We start from the raw sequence: 21,454 nt of genomic DNA, 5'->3' as shown, positions 1-21,454 counted from the left end.
AAGCCACATGTGCTTTAAATGTGTGGTGTAGCTGTGACCTCTGTGCAGGGCTTTTCAAAGCCAGTTTGGGGCAACAGGGGGAAATTAAAGGGGGGAAACCCAGATCAGATTCAGCCCTCCCATCCTTGAATGTGAAGATGAGATCAACGTCACAAAGAGAAAGGGCTTCTCTTGACTGCAAGTGGGAAATGAAATGGTGATGGGTAGGTCAGCAAAAGCACATGCTGGAAAGCTGCAGAGAAGATGATAATAATAATAATAATAATAATAATAATAATAATAATAATAATACATTTTATTATTTGTACCCCACTCATCTGACTGGTTTGCCCCAGCCACTCTGGGCAGCTTCCAACATATATAAAAATGTAATTCAACATTACACCTTAAAAAGCTTCCCTATACAGGGGTGCTAGCAATCTGGGAATACCCCTTGGGCAAGGCCGGGGAACCTGTGAATGGTGCTGTTTCCCATCAGCCGCAGCCATTATAGCCAATGGTCAGGGATGTTGAGACTTGGAGTCCAATAGCATTTGGCGAGCCACAGGTTCCCCAGCCCTGTTCCTGAGGTTAAGGACAACGTTTTCTGTTCAGGTGGTTCTGAATAGAACTTAAGAGGAGCCTGGCCTGCTGGGTCATACCAAAGGCCCACCCTAGCCCAGCATCTTGTTCTCACAGATGCTCGAAATGGAAGCCTACAAGCTGGACCTGAATCCTCACTTGTGTGATTTCCAGCAGCTGGTATTCAGATATTTTGGTCTGATCTGCTAGGCTTGAGAAGACATTTCAGATTCCTGCTGAGCATCTCCATCAAAAATTTGATTGTGTACTTTATGAATGGCAACACAGCTGGATATATGGGCTTTTGTCATGAGTATCTGTTTTGTTTTAGCTTAGTTTTAAACATATCTGCTGGGTTTTTTGTGGGTACTTAAAGAGTTAGGAGAGCCTTAATAAACTACAGTGCGCAGAATTCTGTGGAGGAAGCTGTGATGCTTAAAGTGGTATAAGAGTGCTTTCAATGCAACAGTATGGTGCGCAATCTGTTCTAAAAACAAGCAAAGTGCTTGTCGGTTGTTTTACAGTTTTTGAAGGTGTGGTCCAGAACACTGGAAAGCAGGAGAGCAATTTAAGCAGAATCATGCCTTCGAGCTTTCCCTTATATCTCTATAAGTAATGAGGACTAGAAACTGCAAGGTATCCCCTTCCCCCCAATAATGATTTCGCAGACTCCAGCCCACATTGGCTCCTGTGGCTCTTTCTGCCTGAAATCTTTCAACAGAAAGGTTTGGTGGGAATCTTGGAGCTCAGTGTTCCCTGGAGCTCTTGCTACATTCAGGGTCCCATCCACACTTTCATTTCTCCCTTGAGTTCAAGTGATTTCAGGTCTGAGAGCAGGGCCGGATTTAGGTTTGATGAGGCCCTAAGCTACTGAAGGTAATGGGGCCCTTTATATGTCCAGCTCTCCTTTGTCAACAACCAATTGTCGCTGTTTTTTTGTGTTGAATATATGCTATATGGTAATTTATGGACCTAATAGGTATCTAAAGCCATTTGCACGTGTTGCCATGCAACCAGTCCATGCAGAATGTAGGCCCCCTATATGTAGAAATGAACAAGCCAGTGATATTTTAGGGAGCAGGCTAGCAGGCGGGGCTCATTACTTACATCATAGGAGCCTACGCAACACAAAACACTGTTGCTGTATGTAGGTTTTTAATTTATTTGTTTTTTATCTTATATTTTGGAAATGCACATCCAGTTTTTTTTCCTTTAATTTTTTTTGGGCCCCCAAGAGAGTGGGGCCCTAAGCTATAGCTTGTTTAGCTTTTACGAACCTAAATGTGGCACTGTCTGAGAGGTCTTTTTTGTTTTGGTTTTTTTTTTCCTTTTGGTCCCACCACTTTCCCCAGGAAAATCCGATATTCAATCGCTGAATCAGAGCAAATGTCAATTGGGTTTTCTGTGGATGTCTGTTTCTTCTGATTCAGCAGTAAACAGTCGACTTTTCTGGGGAAAGCAGCAGAAGAACCACACAAACACACAAATTCTTGGACCCACGTTTTGAAAGTGTGGGTGGGCCCTCAGTCTCCCCACCTTCACAGCCCCATTTGACTGAGTTGCTGCTGCACTGAAGTGCTTCTGGTGGAGTCAGGTGGGACTCCAAGGCTTTGTTTACTTGCCTGCACAAAGGGGTCTTCTTCATTGCTGTCTTTTCCCACCACCTGAGCAGGGTGTTTTACTCAGTGGGAGGAAATATTTTGCAAACAGGTTGCTAGCTGTGCTCTCCCACCTCCCCACCCCTGATCAAAGCCCCCATTTTGCTGGTTTTCTGAATTGCACAAAGAGTGGCAGAGCTCCCTGAAGGAGAAGTGTGTGTGTGTGTGTTTACAAGTAAGTGAAAATTAATCAGAATGTGAGTTTCCCACATCTTTAACTGAGACGTACAAGGCAAGCTGGCTGAAACGTAAATTCTACTTAACAATGCCACTCTCTTCCACAGATAATGCAGTAGGAGTAATAATTATACTTACCATTTATGTAGCGTTTTAGAGTGCTCGGAGTACTTCAGCATCTATTACCATTAGGGCTGCAGCGTCCATTGGTTCAGTTAGATTAATTGCTTCAAAAACGTCTAATGGACTTAAGTGGTATCATAATTAATTGAGCTGGTGATCTGAAATAACAGCGAGCCTAGATCCAAGCAAGAAGTTGGTTGCACTTAGTTTTTATTGAAAAAAATAGGATTTTATTTATGTCAGTATTAACATGTCCCATTGATTTGCATAGGACCTAAGTTTATCTCTCTATTTGCCAAAATCCCATGAAGAAGGAAAATTGCATGTAAAGTTATGAGATACAAGCAGCCAGTGGAGATTACAATCCCACTTAATAAGCAGCTAGATGGAGGAAAGAGGGGCTGAATCTAACCCCCACCCCCAGCTGAGTTGCAGAATATTAATATTTTTTGACAAGGCCCTGGAGCAGCAAGAGTGCAACATGGAAATGTAGAGCAAGAGATGGAGAAATGCTGTTGGTTGTACAAAAGGAGCTTTGCACCACGTTTGCATAGTGGAATCAGCTGGAGGTTGTAGTGGCTTATCTGTCTGTTTTGTTTATGAATTGCATTTCCCATGAGGCTCAAGGTGGTTTGCAAACATACAATAAAAATACCTAAAGCATTTTTTAAAAGACAGTAGAGAAAGCACAATGAAATACAGGTTTAGAAACAACCGAGAATAAACACCTGAGGCCAGAGACCAATTCACCCAACTGGAAAAACGTATTGAAACAAACACATCTTCCATTTATTTCTGGAAAGTACCGATAGCAGGCGCCTGTTGTATCTCAACAGAGATGTTGTTCCACAAAACAGGGACAGTCCCAACCTGAGTTGCTGTGAAGTGGGTCCAGGGCGGGTTTTTCCTCAGCCAGAACTGGCTGGAACTCGGTTCTGGCACCTGTCAGGTGGACACCATTGCCATTATAAGAAAACAAGGAAGGTGTTCATGATGAGTTCCGGCACCTCTTTTTCTTGAAAAATAGTACTGAGTGGTCCTCTGATATTTTTTGGGACTTTGGGGGGATAATCTCTTCTGCTGAATGCAATGACCTATTACTACTGCGTAGGTAAGGGTTAAGGCAGCTTCTCAAATAACCTGAGCCCAAACTGTACACGGCCTCTAAACCTTGAACTTAGCCCCCATAGCAGGTTGGTAGCCAATAGGCAAGGTGGTATTTGCTGGTGGAAGTTTGTCCCAACAAGCAGCCTAGCTGCTTGGTTTTAAACCAGCTGCATCCTCTGGACCAGCCTCAAGGGTAGCCCCACATAGAGCACATTGCGGTAATCCGACCTGCAGGTTACCAATACATGGACAACTGTGATCAAGTAGTTCTGGGTAGCTGTGGGGGGGAAAGTGGTTTGTGATGTTTAGGGCTTAAGCCTCAAAGGGCAAGGTTTTTCAGGAACATTTTGTATTTGGTTTAGAGAGAGGGAGCAGCCTCATTGCTGTAGACTTCTCTCCCACCCTTGTCCATTCTAATTCTGTCTGATCCAGCAGAAGCTCGGAGATGCCTTTGGACGGACGAGCCAGGGATTAGCCCGCAGACAGCCTCAGAATAGCCATCGCCTGCGGGGCAGCTTGTTAAAACACCCCACCGCTCTGCCAACCGATACAAGAGAAAAGCAGCTCTGAAAAATGATACAGGGGCCTTGTATTTCTTAGGAAACAGGCTTAGGATGCCAATGATTATATTTAAAGCAGAGCTATTTTAATTGCACTGCCCATGCCTTGGCAGAACAGAGAAATGAACAAGTTGGTGCCAGAGTGGAAAGATGGCCAGTAGAGTTGTGGGTCTTTCATGATGCTCCACCCTGTTCTTTGCACTGCAAGAAAAACACTTTGGAGAATGAGGCAGAATGAATTTTATCTACAGTGCAGTCCATTCGGGTGAATGAATGGGGTACTGCCTCACCAATCTTGGTCCATCCTCAGCCAGCCCTTGCCTGCCTACTTGTCTAGCAGGGAGTCACTGCCAGTCAGTTTCTTCCCTCTGAGTTCCAGTGCTGTCCTTGTAGATGTCAGGAGGGAAGAGGGTGGGGGCAAAACTAGAATTAGTTGGCTCTGTCTGTCATTGGTTCTGGCTCTGCCTATATTGGCCTCTCTGCCTTTTGCCCTACCAGTCCCAATGGATGCCACCAGACACCACTCTCAGAGTGGAATCCTATTCAGAAGCAAATCCCATTGAGTTTGGTGCAACTTACTCTCAGGTTAGGATTGCCGTGGTACCTCGGTTTAAGTACACAATTGGTTCCGGAAGTCTGTACTTAACCTGAAGCGTACTTAACCTGAAGCGAACTTTCCCATTGAAAGTAATGGAAAGTGGATTAATCTGTTCCAGACGGGTCCGCGGAGTACTCAACCTGAAGTGTACTTAACCCGAAGTATGAGTGTAATTGGTTCTGGAAGTCCGTACTTAACCTGAAGCGTACTTAACCTGAAGCGAACTTTCCCATTGAAAGTAATGGAAAGTGGATTAATCCATTCCAGATGGGTCCGCGGAGTACTTAAACTGAAAGTACTCAAACTGAAGCGTACTTAAACCGAGGTATGACTGTATTTCATCATATATATATATATATATTGCTGCTTAAGATCCAAGAAATTTCCCCTGGATGTCAATTCCTCCTTTGAAATCCTGGTAATGTCCAGGAAAATCCAGATGTATGTCAGCCCTACTCATGTAAATGAGCTGGTATGCATCAGACATGATGCTATGCCCTGATTTTTTTGGCTAAAGTATGGCTTGTTTGGGCATTTGAACTCAGCCATGCGGAGTAACCATTGGTTTGCTTTTTTTTGGCAACAAACCATTATGTGAAACAAACTTTCACAAGGAACCATGCCTTATGGGATCATGACTTATTTTAACCGTGGTTGTGGACTACAACTCCCATCAGCCAGCAAAATCATCCCGGCTAGGGCTTATGGGAGAAGCATTCCAAAACATGTGGCTGATTTAATCACCAGCTCCACGCTGGGGAAAAAACCACTGCCAGAAAACAAGAAACAAAATGCTCCAGTTCAACATTAGTTTTAGGCTCCGTAAAAGCACAGAAAGGGCAAACAAGTACTGGATCACATGGAAGCAAAATACAGCTGCGAAACAACTTTCTTAATTCATGGGAAAGAGAGCAGGCGTCCTCACTGGTAGCAAAGGACAATGTCCAGCTTTGGGAGGAGGACGGGTGGGGTGGCCTGTACTGAACAGGGTCCATTCTTTTCTCTCTTTCCAGAACCCAGCCAGTGTGTGCTTGCTGACTGTACATTGCATTCGGTCTGCGTGCTGGCCCATGGCTTCTGGCTGGAGGAGGGGAGGCATGTTACGAGAGCCGGGTGTTTGTTTCTGAAGAAGGTCACAGAGCTGCCAGCTGTGGCTCCCTGCCCAGGAGCTCTCAGCATTTCCAACCCTTTCTGTTATGTACTGAGCTGAATCCTAGAACAATAGGATTCAGAATCAGCGGGAGCTACCCAATCCAACTCCAGGTGGAAGTGAATCCGCAACCTGATTGGCCTGCTGGAGCAGCCAATCAGGCGGCTGGCAGAAGTGAATCTGCTACCTGATTGGCCTGTAGGAGCAGCCAATCAGGCTGCAGGCAAAAGTCAATCCACAATATAATTGGCCCACAGGTGTAGCCCTGAAGTAGCCAATCACGCAAGGCCCGTTGTGTAAATAATGTATATAAGCAGATGGTTTTGGGAAAAGAGCCATTCGTCTTCTCTTCTCCTCCTTGATGACTATGAGCTGAATAAAGAGCATGAAATTCACTCTTGACTCCGAGTATATTTCACTGGCGACGAAGGTGGGATCCTGCTGAGCTGACCGCCACCACGCACTGCACCGCAGCACCGCCACCTGCTGCACCGCTGCATCGCACCGTGCATCCAGGCTTCAGCTCCAGGACCCAAGGAACCCAGAATGGCAACCGACAGCAGCTTCTCGCCATTCAAACCAGCATCAGGAGACTGGGAAGGGTACGCCGCCCGTTTCAACTTCCTCCTGCAAGCGAAAGAAGTCACCAACGATGCCATGAAGAGGGCGACATTCTTCAGCGTCTGTGGAGAGGAGACGTTTGAAATCGCCCGGGCTCTCCTTGCACCTAGAGATGTCGCTACCGTCTCTTACAAAACAATAATGGAACGGCTGAAGGAGCACTTCTCACCACAGCCCTCGGTGGTAGCTTGCCGAAATGCCTTCTACGCAAAACGGCAAGCCCCGGGGGAAACCATAACTGGGTTTGTGACCTCCCTCCGCCAAGCCGCCTGGTTATGCAACTTCTCAGAATTGGAGAACATGCTTCGTGACCGCCTCGTCGGTGGCCTGAGGGACGAGATGTTGCAACGACGCCTCTACGCCAAAAAAGACCTCACGTTCCAGATTGCTCTGGAGGAAGCCCTGGCAACCGAAGCCGCCGAGAGGTCAACGCAAGAGGCACGACCGGCCCCGCCATCCCAACCGAGGGTCTACCACGAAGACCTCACCGACGAATCCGAATCTGACAGGGAGGAAGTACACCGAGTACAGCGGCGCACTCAAGCAGCACACACACCGCAGCAGCCTCGACGAGAAGGAGGGAACTGTGCAAGCTGCGGGGAGAACCACGAGAGGAGGACCTGTCGTTTCCGCAACGCAGAGTGCAGGCAGTGCAGAAAATTTGGACACATCGCCCGGGTGTGTCGGGCTCGACTCACCCGTCGACAAGCATCAGATGACCGACCCAGGAGCCCCAGGTCACACGGCACCATGCACCAAGGCAACTCAACGGAGATCACGGACTACCAGGTATTCCAGTTGCCCCATCCCAGCACAGAGAAAATTTATATAGAGGTACAGATAGAGGGAGCCCCATGCCGCATGGAGCTGGACACGGGTTCAACTCTATCCATAATCTCGGCCCGAACATTAAGGGAACTGTGCCCTAATGGGGGTCCCAAACTAAGGCCGGCCCCATTCACCCTCCGGGACTTCCAGAAACGTAAGGTCCCTACTATGGGGGTGGGGACCTTCAGGGTGCAATATCGAGGGCGAAAGCAACAATTGGACTTGCTGGTAGTTAAGGGCCCCTACGTTAGCTTACTGGGACTGGCATGGTTTGGACCTCTGGGGCTAGCCGTTACCGGGGTGAACCGCACTAGCTTACAAGTGGACGTGGACGCCATATGCAAAGAGTTTCCAGGGGTTTTCGATGGGGCATTGGGACGATATACAGGACCCCCCATTGCCCTACAGCTAGACCCCGCTGTACGACCCATCAGGCACAAGGCCCGCCGGGTCCCGTTTGCCCTGAAACCCCGCATAGACGAGGAATTGGACCGGCTCGTGGAGCAAGGAGTGCTGGAGCCGGTGCCCAACGCCCCCTGGGAAACTCCAATTGTCACACCCGTCAAGCCTAACGGTTCGGTCCGCATCTGTGCAGACTACAAATGCACCATAAACAAGGCTCTCACGGCCCATGCATACCCAGTGCCAGTGGTCAGCCATGTCCTCGCCACCCTGGCTGGGTCAAAAATCTTTGGCAAACTGGACTTGGCCCAAGCGTATCAACAGTTGCCTGTGGACGAAGCCACAGCAGAGGCTCAGACGATTGTGACGCACAGAGGGGCATTCAGAGTAAAGCGGCTGCAATTTGGCGTTAGCGTGGCACCAGGCATATTCCAGAATCTAATGGACTCTCTCCTTAAAGGGATTCCTGGTGTCACCCCCTTCTTCGATGATGTACTGATCGCCGGGCCCACACCAGAGGAATTTGAGGACCGCCTCCGCTCCGTCCTGCACCGTTTCCAGACGGCGGGCCTCAAGGTGAAGCGGGAAAAGTGTTTACTGGGAGTGCCGCAGGTGGACTTTCTGGGATTTAAGGTGGACGCAGAAGGGGTCCATCCAACCGGTGACAAGGTACGGGCCATTTGTGAGGCCCCAGCGCCCAAGAGCAAGCCCGAACTTCAGTCATTCTTGGGACTATTGAACTTTTACCATGCCTTCCTTCCCCATAAGGCAGCGGTAGCGGAGCCCCTACACAGACTCCTAGATAAAAGGGCCCCTTGGGTGTGGGGCCAGCGACAAAGGGCCGCATTCCAGGCAGTCAAGGACTTGCTCGTCTCGAACTCGGTCTTGGCACACTTCGACGAGAGGCTGCCAGTGGTGCTGGCATGCGACGCCTCTCCCTATGGCATCGGCGCTGTCCTGGGACACCAACTCCCGGATGGAAGAGAGGTGCCGGTGGCATACTTCTCCCAGACGCTTGCTGCAGCCGAACGAAACTACTCACAGATTGACAAGGAGGGTCTGGCAATCGTGAAGGGCGTAAAAAAATTCCATGATTTCTTGTACGGGCGGCCCTTTACCATAGTGACTGACCACAAGCCGTTGCTTGGCCTGTTTGCCCCTGAGAAGCAGACCCCCCAAGTGTTGTCTCCACGTGTCCTCAGGTGGTCAATTTTCCTTGCCGGCTACCAGTATGCACTAATCCACCGCCCTGGGAAGGCGATGGGCCACGCAGACGCCCTCAGCAGGCTACCACTACCAGAAACAGGCCCCGACCCAGCGCCTGCGCAAGAGGTTATGACCCTGGAGCTGCTTCCCGACCGACCCATTCAGGCACAAGAAGTTGCGCACCATTCCACAAAAGATAGGGTCATCTCCCGGGTCCTGGACTGGGTGTGGCGAGGATGGCCCAGCAGCAGCCCCGGGCCAGAATTCACTGGCTACACAAACCGCAAACATGAACTGTCGGCCCACAAGGGGTGCCTGTTATGGGGAAGCAGGGTTATTGTTCCCCAGCCCCTCCGCAAAAGGGTCCTCACAGCCCTACACGAGACACACCCAGGGGTAGTGAGGATGAAGGCCCTTGCCAGGAGTTATGTGTGGTGGCCGGGGATTGACAGAGAGATAGAGGCCTGGGTCCAACACTGCCAGACCTGCCAAGAATCCCGCCCGGATCCCCCAAGGGCCCCAGTCCAGCCCTGGGAGTCCGCCCGACATCCATGGTCACGCTTGCACGTGGACTTCGCTGGCCCCTTCCAGGGAAAAACATTCTTCATAGTGGTGGATTCCTACACCAAATGGCTGGAGGTCGCACTGGTACCATCCACTTCTACGGCGGCAGCAATCCGGGTACTACGTAAGCTGTTTGCGACCCACGGGCTCCCTGACACCCTCATCTCGGACAATGGAACCGCATTCACGTCAGAGGAGTTCCAGACCTTCACAGCGCAGAACGCCATCCGCCACATCCGCTCAGCACCATTCCACCCTGCCACCAATGGCCAAGCGGAGCGCATGGTGCGGACCACCAAGGACAGCCTCCGCCGCATGACACAAGGGGACTGGGAATACCGCCTTGCCGCATTTCTTCTAGCACAGCACAGCACCCCAAGCACAACGACGGGCCGGAGCCCAGCTGAATTACTAATGGGCCGGCGCCTTGCAACTAGACTGGACCGACTTCACCCCGACAGAGCTCAGGATGAGGTAGTGGTGGGGAAAGGCAGGAACCCCCGGACATTTGTGGCCCAGGACCCAGTGTATGCAAAGAATTTTGGGGCAGGCCCAGCATGGGTACCCGCCACAGTCACCAAGGTGACCGGTCCCGTGTCGTACGAGGTACTAACGGAAGGGGGGCAATGTTGGCGCCGCCACTGCGACCAGATACGGCGACGATTCCCAGGAGGAACCCGGGAGGAGAGCGGGACAGAGGGGTCCCAAGGGGACAGCAGGGCAGTGAGGCCTGTAGAGCGAGAGGGGTGGGCAGAGGAAGCAGAAGCAGTAGGCACAGAGGGGCGCCCCGAGGCTGGAAGGACACCGGAACCAGAGCTACAACCTAGTGGTTCAGTGGCGCCAGACCAGACAGCCCCGGCACAGCCAGCAGCCTCGGAACACGAGCCAGAACCAGAACCCCTGACCAAGGAACACCCCAGGCCACAACGCACACGGAGGCGGCCAGCAGACCTTGGGGACTACGAATGCAACTTCCCGGGCAGGACTGGAACTTAGAGGGGAGGGGTGTTATGTACTGAGCTGAATCCTAGAACAATAGGATTCAGAATCAGCGGGAGCTACCCAATCCAACTCCAGGTGGAAGTGAATCCGCAACCTGATTGGCCTGCTGGAGCAGCCAATCAGGCGGCTGGCAGAAGTGAATCTGCTACCTGATTGGCCTGTAGGAGCAGCCAATCAGGCTGCAGGCAAAAGTCAATCCACAATATAATTGGCCCACAGGTGTAGCCCTGAAGTAGCCAATCACGCAAGGCCCGTTGTGTAAATAATGTATATAAGCAGATGGTTTTGGGAAAAGAGCCATTCGTCTTCTCTTCTCCTCCTTGATGACTATGAGCTGAATAAAGAGCATGAAATTCACTCTTGACTCCGAGTATATTTCACTTTCCATGGAAAAATGAGTTTTTCAATGGGTATCTTAGCAACAGGCTGTCCCCCAACCCACCCTAGTATTTTTCCATTCTTTAGCTATCCATATAACAAGGTGGTATCTCTCCCCTCTGCTGGTGGCTATGCTGAAATCTAGAGCACCAGTCATGTCGCAGCCAATGAGAGGCAGGGTGGTGTAATGGTTAGAGTATCAGAGTAAAACCTGGGAGACGAGGGCTCAAATCCCCAGTAAGGGCTCATCCAGACTTCATTTCATGCTGCTTTTCTAGACACAGGTCTGGGTTTTAAAGTTCTGTTTCTGAGCAGTTTTATTTTCGTCCCAGCACTTTTCACAAACCCAATGAAGACTGAGCATGCTCAGTGGCCATGGAATGCTGACTGACAGATGAGGACGAGAACCAGAAAATTGAAGGTGGGGCAGAGAAATGAATGGGAGTGGCTGGAAACTTGAACAGGAGTATTCCACTCTGCAGCGTTTTGTGGCAGGCTGTGGATCAATACACCTTTATCAAGTACTGATCAGTGTGCCATAGAGGATTAAAGACCCTCTGAATTTCATGCTATTCTGTCTCTTTTATTTCAGGAACTGCCCTTCACCGTTTAAGCGGAAAAAAGATAAGCCAGGTAAATAATCCTCTGCAAACATTTTTATAAGCAAGACCTGGAATGACCTGGAATCTGGCTTCTTTACCAGATTTTTGAAGCTCCACCCCGGGTGTTTCACCCTCTCGTCTCCTGCCTACAACCCTGCAATACTCAGCTCTAAACAGGTTTACTTGAAAGCAAGTTCTATTGGTTTCAAGGGATTCTGTTAGTGATCAATGGGACAACTGCCTGGGAACGTCGAAAAAATATATATGCAGGGCCACATGTTCCTGGTCTACACTGCTCTACATTGTTATGTGCTGCATTAACGTACAATAGGCTGCCCTCCATTTGATCCAAGAGCCACATGGAGCAGGGAGGGACAATGCCTTTGTGTGTGTGTTAAGGATATGCTACTAAAACAGAATGGCCCGAAAATAGATTATTGGCAGTCCAGAGTACAGTGCAGCAGCTGCAGTGTTAAGAAGCTAAAACGTTTAGTGAACATTTTAATTGTTTTGTCTTTTTTGTAAACCCCTTCGAGGTTTTCCCCCTCACAATCGAGCGGTGGACAGGTGTTATGAAATAGGTGGAGAGGTTGCGCACTGTGTGGTGCCTTAGTGCTCATCGAGCCGCTATTGTGACAAGGACCCCCATTAATTCCTAATCCTAAATCTAATGCCTAATTCCTAATCTAATTTTTCCAGTAAGCTTAACACTGATCTTGGAAGGGTTAGGTTCAAGGGACGCCGACGATTTAGGTTCAATGGACACTGACAAGATCGGTTCGAGAGTCACTGACTTACTTGCTTGAACATCAAATGCATTATCTTCCTCTTCATCTGTAGGCCTTTGTCGTTTTAACGATCCACTTTTTAACCAACGGTCCATTTTTAACTACGCGAACTGTAGCTTTCGCGAAAAACAATGCTTTGTTTACAAACACTACTGTTTTGCAAAGAGGCAGCGCACGCCAGGGAGGAGGGAGGGGAATGGAGAAGACAGGGTACCTGCGCACTAGCACACAAATGAAGCCGACGCGCGCAAAGCATCTTGGGGAGGTGAGCGTTAGTAGAATGCGCGCGCTGCCTCTTTGCAAAACAGTAGTGTTTGTAAAGCGCCACCTAACGGCATACAGCAGAACTACTGCCTCTATCTAATTCTAGTTTTGCGCTAGACTCTGCTCATGCAGGAAGCGGCCAAAACAAAAAATCTGTTATCATACGAAATATATTTAATATATTTTTTATTCTAATAGCATCTTGTGGACCCCTCTGTTGGGAACCACTGTCCTAAGGAAAAATGGGACATTCTGGGATCAAATCAGAAACCTGGACGGCTTCTGTAAATCCAGGACTGTCCCTGGAAAATAGTGACACTTGGAGGGTGTTTAATATTGAATTTAAAATTGCAGTAAACCATTTTGAGACCTTATGGTGAAGTCTGGATAAGAAACAACAACAACAACAACAGAAAACAGGAACAGGATTGGGTAATACTGTAAGGGCGGTTGGAAACGGTGTTTTCAGAACTAGAATGTTATGTGTGCACCAGACGTATATCAACATGGAGACAAAGAAACATCCAAATTCAGACTTTGGGCTTAGAGCTGAAAACATCCTTCCTAAAAGCAAGCAGGAGCCAAGAACAATAAACAGAATTGCTACCTGGCTGCCCAGTGCGGTCCTGGCCTAGCAAAACACATCGCTTGACAAACAGCAACGTTAGCAAAGAGGAATAAACAGAATGTTCCTAGGTTTTTTGGAGGACTTGAAAGGAAAACTCCAAAGTTACATTCCTTCTGCTAGATGTTGCTATGGCCACTAACCACTGTGGTCGCCTGTACCCTAGTGCTTCGTGGGAAGCTTTCTGCCAAAGGAACGGATCTGGGCTTTCTCATGGGAGAAGGTCATGTGTTCACTCTGGGTTAAAAATTAGCAAAGGTCGCAGTGAAGGGGGCTCACACGCCACGCAGGATCTCTTTGGTGTTCAAATAACTGAATAATAGCTGAGGTCCTATTGACTTTCACACACAAGAGTCTCAGGTGCTCTGACTTGAGCGCCCACAGTCTGAGACTGACAATACAAACAACACAATTTTGCTCTTAATTTTCATGTGTTTTACCGGCAGAATCTTACTGTTCTGCTGAGCTTTTATTCAGCTTGTTTTGGTTGCAGTAATTATAGTGGGGCTGGGGTCTCATTCCTCCCTCAAAAACAATTAAGGATTTGTATTTGTGAGGTGATGCTGTTTCAGAACACCTGTTGAGGAAGAACGTCCTGGTGCCTGGGTGGATGGAATAATTCTATTTCCGGAGGCCTACTGGAAACCTCACAGTGCCTACATATTTTTGGAGGCGTTTGTAAACTCATGGGGTCTAGCAACTTGCTGTTTTAAAAATGAACTTTTACATTAATAGGAATCTGCTGAAGTCATCATGTTCTAATTTAGCCTCTCCTATCATTGTTTAATAAGGGACCCAGGTGGCGCTGTGGGTTAAACCACAGAGCCTAGGGCTTGCTGATCAGAAGGTCGGCGGTTCGAATCCCTGCAACGGGGTGAGCTCCTGTTGCTCGGTCCCAGCTCCTGCCCACCTAGCAGTTCGAAAGCACATCAAAGTGCAAGTAGATAAATAGGGACCGCACCGGCGGGAAGGTAAACGGCATTTCCGTGCGCTGCTCTGGTTCGCCAGAAGCAGCTTTGTCATCATTGTTTAATACCAGCTATGTTGCTTCTCTAAATATCAGCTGTTTCTTCCGCAGGTACAAGAACCATTAAGTCAAGCACCCAGCAGCACCCAGAGAGCAAGAAGGTAAAACTGCCTCTGAAAAGATTTTGCTACCAATTGCAAAAGACTTTGCTACCAATTGCAAAAGACTTTGCTACCAATTGCAAAAGACTTTGCTACCAATTGCAAAAGCCTTTGCTACCAATTGCAAAAGCTCCTAAAGTATGTTGTTGATTCAGTGCCATGTTACTTGGAGTTGATTGAAGTAGTAGTGCCTTTTGGATCAGCCTTATAACTCCGTTCTTGGCCCTAATTCATACACACAAGAGGCCACACAGGCGTATGAGTTGCAGTGCTGTGAGTGCAGCTTCATTAGCCCAGTCAATTTGTGAGTGTGCTCAATTCAGACCATTTTAACCATACCAACCCAATGCATCTCCTTTTGTGCAATCATCCTTCCTTGGAGGTTTTTACGCAGAGGGTGGATGGCCATCTCTCATGGATGCTTTAGCTGAGATTCCTGCATTGCAGGGGTTTGGACAAAAAGACCCTTGGGGTCCCTTCCAACTTCTATGATCTTGATGTATGTTTAACTGCAATTCTGAAGTCATCAATAATTGTGAATGCTTAGCCCTGTGTTGATGTATATTCCGGAGTAATTAATCTGGAATAATGAAAGTGTTATAATCTGGTGTTAGTAAGACTCTGCCTGGTGCTACCGGTAGTAAGACAGACTTTTCTGATCGATGGAGCACAAGCAGCTCTCTTCTAGCCCAGTCACAGAACACTTGCTTTGCATGCAGAAGGTTACAGGTTTGATCCCCAGTGACTCTAAGGAAAGCTGAGAATATCCCTGTCTGACATCCGGGGAAGCTGCTGTTAGTCAGTGTTGACTGTACTGAGCTAGATGGACCAATGGACTCAGTATAAGGCAGCCCCCTATGTTCAGTGGGGCTTGAGCAGAAGAATTTGCCAGTGGATTGTGCCCCATGTAATTATTTATTATTTTATATATTGTTTAAAGCCCAAAACGGTTTCTGAGCTGTTCTCTCTTGTATAAAAGCCCATTGCACATAACATTAAAATATGAGCACGCATAATTAAACTACACAATAAAACCCCTTTAAAACATTAAAATAGGAATAGGAAGCTACCATAAACTGAGTCAGGCCATTGGTCTGCCTAGCCCAGTACAGTCGTACCTTGGATCTCAAATGCCTTGGCTCCCAAACTAATCGGCTCCTGAACGATCGAAACCCGGAAGTGAGTGTTCTGGTTTCCAAACTATTTTTGGAAGCCGAACGTCCAACAGGGCTTCCGACTGGCTGCAGGAGCTTCCTGCAGCCAATCAGAAGCCGCGCTTTGGTTTCTGAATCTTTTGCAAGTCAAACGGACTTCTGGAACGGATTTCTTTCAACTTCCAAGGTATGACTGTATTGCATTTACTGACTGGGAGTGTCTCTCTAGGATTCTAGACTGTGAGCCTCTTCTAGTCCTACCTGTAGATGCTGTGGATTGACCCTAAGACCTTCTGATGTAAAGCAGGTGCCACATCACTGACCTGTGGTCCTTCCCTTATAAACTAACATTAAAAATATGGAGTGAATATAATGCAACAGGGGTGCAATACGAGTTTTCCACCTGATGCACCAACATTGATTGGGCTGAGCTTGCTTCAGAGAGATTTGCCTTCCTCAATCTCTTCCTCTTTCTCTCTCTGAAGGGAATGGATGTTGGGCCCGTTTATGACGATGTGTCTGAGTTCCCAGTCTATGCCACCGTGAGCAAGCCGAAGAGCATGAAGCGCGACGACAGCAGCGTGCATTACGCAGACATCCAGGTCTTCAGCAAAATACGGGAGCACTCAGCTGAAGAGGTGAAGACCTTCCAGTCCCAGAACACTACAGAATATGCCACCCTCAACTTCCCCCGGGCTACACTGAAGTATGACAGTAAGAATGGCACTCTGGTGTAAGAGATGAACCCTTCTTGCTATCCAACCCCAGAAGCATCTCTCAGACCAAGAGGTTGTGGATTTTGTGTCTTCACTTCCTTGGCTGGCGAACACCTAAGAAGGGTGTGCCATCTTTCGGCTGCATCTGATAAGGGGACACTGTTGTAACGGGAGCAAAAACATTTCCTCTAGCGTGCCAAGAAAATTACTATTTGGGGCAAGATGACCAGAGACGTTTCTGAAGCTAGTAGAATCTCTCCTCTTTTGTTTCTTTTATAATATAAAGATATCACTGGGAGACCAAGCAACAGGGTGAGAATGGCACGGCTGGAATATTGGTTTGCTTCCAAATGACCCGTTTGTTGAGCGTTCATCCTGATTTGTTTGCAGGGAGGTTAGGTGACTTTTGTGATTTATTGCGTCTTCATCCTGATTTGCTTGTGAGGAGGTTAGATGATGTTGTGCCAAGCAATTGTTATCCCATACTTTCAGTGCATTTCTCCATCACTTTCCTTATTGCAAGAAGTCCAGTTTTTTTTGGGGGGGGGAGTAGGTTTGTGAAAGAACTGCAAATCAACTTTAATGTGATCAAATCCCCACTTAAAATAGCAACAGTCTGGAAGTGCCTTTGGAGCTAAAGAATATAGATATTGTGATGCCCCCCTCCCTTCAGATCAATAGTAACTGGATTCCATTACCATATTATGAACGTTCACTGTGAAATTACAACCGGGGAGTATCATTTAGGATGCACAGCAAGAGTGATTTTTCAAAGAAAGCAGGTACTAACATAACCAACAATATCCAGAGGCATAGCCTTGTTAATATATTGCAGCAAAAAGGAGAAGAAAAGAAGAGAAGAAAAGAGAGAGAGTCTTGTGGCACCTTAAAGAAAAAAACAATGACATTTTTTCATGGCATAAGCATCTTTGGACTTCAGTTCAGTTCATCGGACACAGATAATCAAAAATGTTACTGCACGATACTACAGGACAAATGTACCGAGAACATTTTCCATTTGAGTCGTCTTCAACTCAGCCATATAATCACATTCATTTCAATAAGATTAATCCTACAAGAAAAGGATGCAAAGACAAGTGATTTGTGTGTAGGAAATTCAGGACATACCTCTTCCTACATGGAATACAAGCTCGTTTTGTTCATGTGGGCAACGCCATCAGAAAGCACAGCCCCCATTTCCACCTATGGCAAAACAGTTCTACATTTTCTTGGATGTTAAGCACCTATTCATAGAGTACACAGATTGTGGCAGTGAAGTTCAGTGAAAGCATATGGGGCTGATTTACCTGACCGTTTTTGAGGCAAAAAAGTTGTCACAATGTGACTTTTGCACCCAGTTTCTATGCAACACAGTTGTCTTGTGAAAGGATCATAATGTGATGAACAGCGACTTCCCACATCCTAATATTAGCTTATTAGTTTTCTTATCCAAAATAGGCAGTGTAAGGTCTCCCAAGGCTTCTGGGTTTTGTGTGTGCAGGCACTTGTAAAGCAAGCTTGACCTTTCAAGGGAAGAGGTGGAACTGGGAGCCTTGGCAGAAAGCACAGGTGTGACCTTTGGGTGTTTGCCATTCTGCTAGCATATTTGATAACATGTACAAATTCAAAAAGTCTAAAACAAATTTGTGATGATCGTAGAATAGCTGCTTTTTGGCACAGGGGAAAACAGTGGCACAAAGCTCACTTCCTGCATCTGCTGGTCCAACTCCTCCTCTTCCTTTCCGTTGTTTTCGCACCCTGCCCAACCCCATTTTGCCACAGAAGCAGTGATGTGAATGGGGAGATGGAACATCACACTCCAGTCGCCTCTGGGATGTTTTCTGCTTTGGGCCCACAGACAATAGTAATGCAGATATAAAATCCTTTGACTCAATACACAACAAATAGGTAAGTGATGATGACAGGGATTGAAGAGAAGTTGGACCCACTCGGCGAAAGGGGCTCATTGTCAGGGACCGGAAAGCAGATTCCTCTTCAGGAGAGCAAGTCAAGGACTCTGAACCAAAAGGGGGGAGGGTACGTCCCAGAGGTGCCTCTACCTGATGAGCCTGAGGGGTTCAGAGTTCCTTTGGCCAGAGGAAGTGGCATTGCTGTCTTCTGATTCAGAAGACTCCACTGAGGCCCCAGTGAGACCAGAGGCTCCCCCGCTACATACCACAGTAGGAGACTCTTGGAGAGTCTGAAATCTAAAGCACTCCTTTGCCACCTTAACATCCATGGCTTCTGCCAAAGAATCCTTATGGGTACTGAGAGTTGTTAGGAGACCTCCCCCAGAGCAACATGGGTGTCAGAAGTGGTACAAGACTGCACTGAATGCATGGTGCAGGTTTGCCATCACTTTTTCACTTCCTAGAGTGCAGTTGACATTCTTCCCAACTTGTCCTGCCTCAGGTTGCCTAGTATCCAGGCTCCACCTAGCCCTGCACGCAAGGCTGACCTCTGCTTTGCCTTGCCTTGCCTTGCCTTGCCTTGCCACGGAGCAGGACCCCTGCTGAGGGCGGATTGCCCAAGGGCCCCATAACCCCTGGAGCTTTCTCTGGCACAGGACCATGGCTTGGTCATCAACAAGCTGGTCTTTCAAATGGAGAGCCCTCTGCACAACACCCCTTCCTCATATGGCTAGTCTTGCATCCCTAGAGAGGCAATTGCCTTTATGATGGGTGAAACATGGCTGTCCCATAGAAAACAAATTTGGGGGGTCAGTTAGCAAGCAGCATAAAGGAGGTTATTTACACTCAGGCCTTGTTGGTGCATGCAATTGCAAACCTGTTGCTAAGGAGGAGACTGCAGCCACTTGTTTATGTCAATGCAGGATGACAAGCACCTAAACTAATGCTCAGCTTAGCACATCAACTGAACCTGGAATTTGGGTTAAGGTCTCTCCTCCTTATCCACAATCTGAGGCCAAGGTTTTCCCTATAGTTTGTTGCATGGTTTGGATTAGTGTTACGTGTAAATGAGGCCGGTCTCGTTCTGCTCTTGGCTGCAGACTGCTTTATGTTATCACACACAAACTGGTTCTTCTGTCTATCTAGTTGACGGAACAAAAATGGAACATGTGAAAGTTGTCTTCCAGCCATATCATTTGATGCAATTGGATAAGCAAGGCCTCAGACTTTTTTAAAAAATATTCTGCACATGAAGTAACAGCAATAAGCACTGTCCTCAAATGAGCTTCACTGTACAAAGCCAGTATTTTATCTCTGGTTGCCCAGGGGAACGCTAAGAAGCTTGCAGATGGGTCTAGTATTACACGCCTGGTTTTAGAGGTGCAATGTATTTAAGCAATAATCAAATGCTCTGCAGGGAAAGGGAAATAATAACAGCAATTTTGCCTGTTTAGCAGGCGCTAAATAGATGACATGTGAACATTTAAAGTGCTTCAAGATGATCTACCTGAAGAATTTATTTTTATTATTTGCTCTGGTTTTATATCAGGCAGACACACCTTCTTGGCTTCTGGTTCCTGTTTATTTCCAACAATTGGAATGAGATCAGACCAGAAATGGGTGTATGTAGTTACTCAAGTGGTTTTGCCTGACTTATTGAACAAGAATCCTGACAATCTCGTTTCACTTTTAATAGACTGGTTCTCAAGGTAGCAGGAATACATAAAGCACCTCAAATTCAAGAGGTGAAAACAACACTTTCTGAAAACCTTTTTGATGATTTGACAAGGTTTACTCAGGAGTTTGAATTTTGAATATCAGGATGCATGATAACAAGCCTTTAGTCACCTTTAGTTAAGGATTCAGCTGGCGCTAAGATACAGCATTGGTTGCTTAGTGAAAGTTTAATGCCACAGAAGACAAAGAGCTGGAGAAACTGAAGTTTGAAAACAGTTTCCCGGGCTTCCAATAAACAACCAAAACTGATAGCTATTTAATTGATTTTCACAAGTGTTGTAACTTCTTGGTGATAAACCACATCCTCAGCTGGAGCTAACCTACGATGCCATCAAATATTTAAAAAACAGAGTATTATTGTTGCTAGACTCCTTGGACATACACTTAAATTGGCATTGAATATTTCAGTTTCTTATCTTCAGACAATTTTTTTTTTAGTGCTTTCCCTATGTTTAAACAAACTGCATCCAGAGGAAGTGCAAGGTATCGCTCACTTGTGGCTTAGTACAGGGGTCGGCAACCTAAGGCCCATGGGCCACAAGCGGCCCATGGGGGGTTGTTTCACTGGCCCATGGCCCCCTGCTCAGTCAGCTCCCGTGCACCGCACTAAACTGGTGCGGAGCAGAGTGGGGACCGCCTTCCGCGAGGCTGGCCTGCTTCCCATTGGCTGCAGGAAGCTCCTGCAGCCAATGGGAAGCTGTGCATGCCTCCTCCGCACCGAACTGAGTGCTGGAAATAGCATTTGCACGTGTGTGCCAGTCCATCGCGGCATCTGTGGGACCGTGAACCAGCCCAAGCCACAAAAACGCTGACCCCTGGCTTAGTACCATCTAAATTATGTTAATTACATGTCAATCTAGACATGCAGATCAGCTGTTGCTTGTAGCTCAGGAAATGTGACCTCAGTGCTACACAGGGCCATGCATCCATGCATCAAACTGTCCTTCAGTGGGTTAATTTTAGCTTGCCAGCTGTATAAATGCTTAAGTTTCATACTGCACTTCAGTCAATTTTGTTCTGGATCCCAGTAGGATACAGTTAATTAATAAAATCATATATTTATTACAGTGGGAACAGCTGGAGAAGGCAGAAGTCAATATGTTTTGCTATTAAAAAATATTTGGTCTTGCTCATGATGTTTACCTTCATGCATGCATTGAGTAATGGATAAAAGTTGAGCTTTATCCAAGTTGTTAAATGGTCATAAGATGAATTAGGTCAGTTCTGAACTAGCTTATACTGGCAAAAGGTAGCATTAAGCAGCTTGTCACTCTGTTAAATATTATATGAAGGAAAGCTATTCCTATTTATTTTCAGCACAAGCAAAGCTGAAAAGCAGAAAAAGAATCTGTATATATCCTGAATTATTCTTATTTTATTGTAATGATTTGTATAATGAACAGTATAACTAAATGTGTTTTACTAAAAGGAAACTTTATGCAAACACCTCTGTGGATACTGTCTTTGAATGGGATTTTTCCTCCACCAGCATTTGTTCATAAAAATATTGGAAATAGTTAATGGAGAACTTCCTGGCTCCTGGGTTTAGGGGCTGCACATTTTATTATTGCAAATAAATATTTTTTTATAGTTAA

General features: G+C 47.1%; 1 protein-coding gene across 1 annotated transcript in view; it reads left to right on the top strand.

Annotated features, from left to right (window-relative positions):
- Positions 1 to 21,454, top strand: part of C14H11orf52 (chromosome 14 C11orf52 homolog) — a 24,581-nt gene extending 3,127 nt beyond the window's left edge. Inside the window, exons 2-4 of the mRNA XM_035139521.3 lie at positions 11,528 to 11,568; positions 14,293 to 14,342; positions 15,982 to 21,454. Coding sequence (XP_034995412.3) covers positions 11,528 to 11,568; positions 14,293 to 14,342; positions 15,982 to 16,233 — 343 coding nt within the window. The 3' untranslated portion in view covers positions 16,234 to 21,454. The remainder of the gene's footprint in view (positions 1 to 11,527; positions 11,569 to 14,292; positions 14,343 to 15,981) is intronic.

Source organism: Zootoca vivipara, chromosome 14, assembly GCF_965207765.1.
Source record: "Zootoca vivipara chromosome 14, rZooViv2.hap1.1, whole genome shotgun sequence".
NCBI lineage: Eukaryota > Metazoa > Chordata > Lepidosauria > Squamata > Lacertidae > Zootoca > Zootoca vivipara.
Note: the sequence above shows the minus strand (reverse complement) of the source record. Positions and strands in the feature narration are given on the sequence as shown.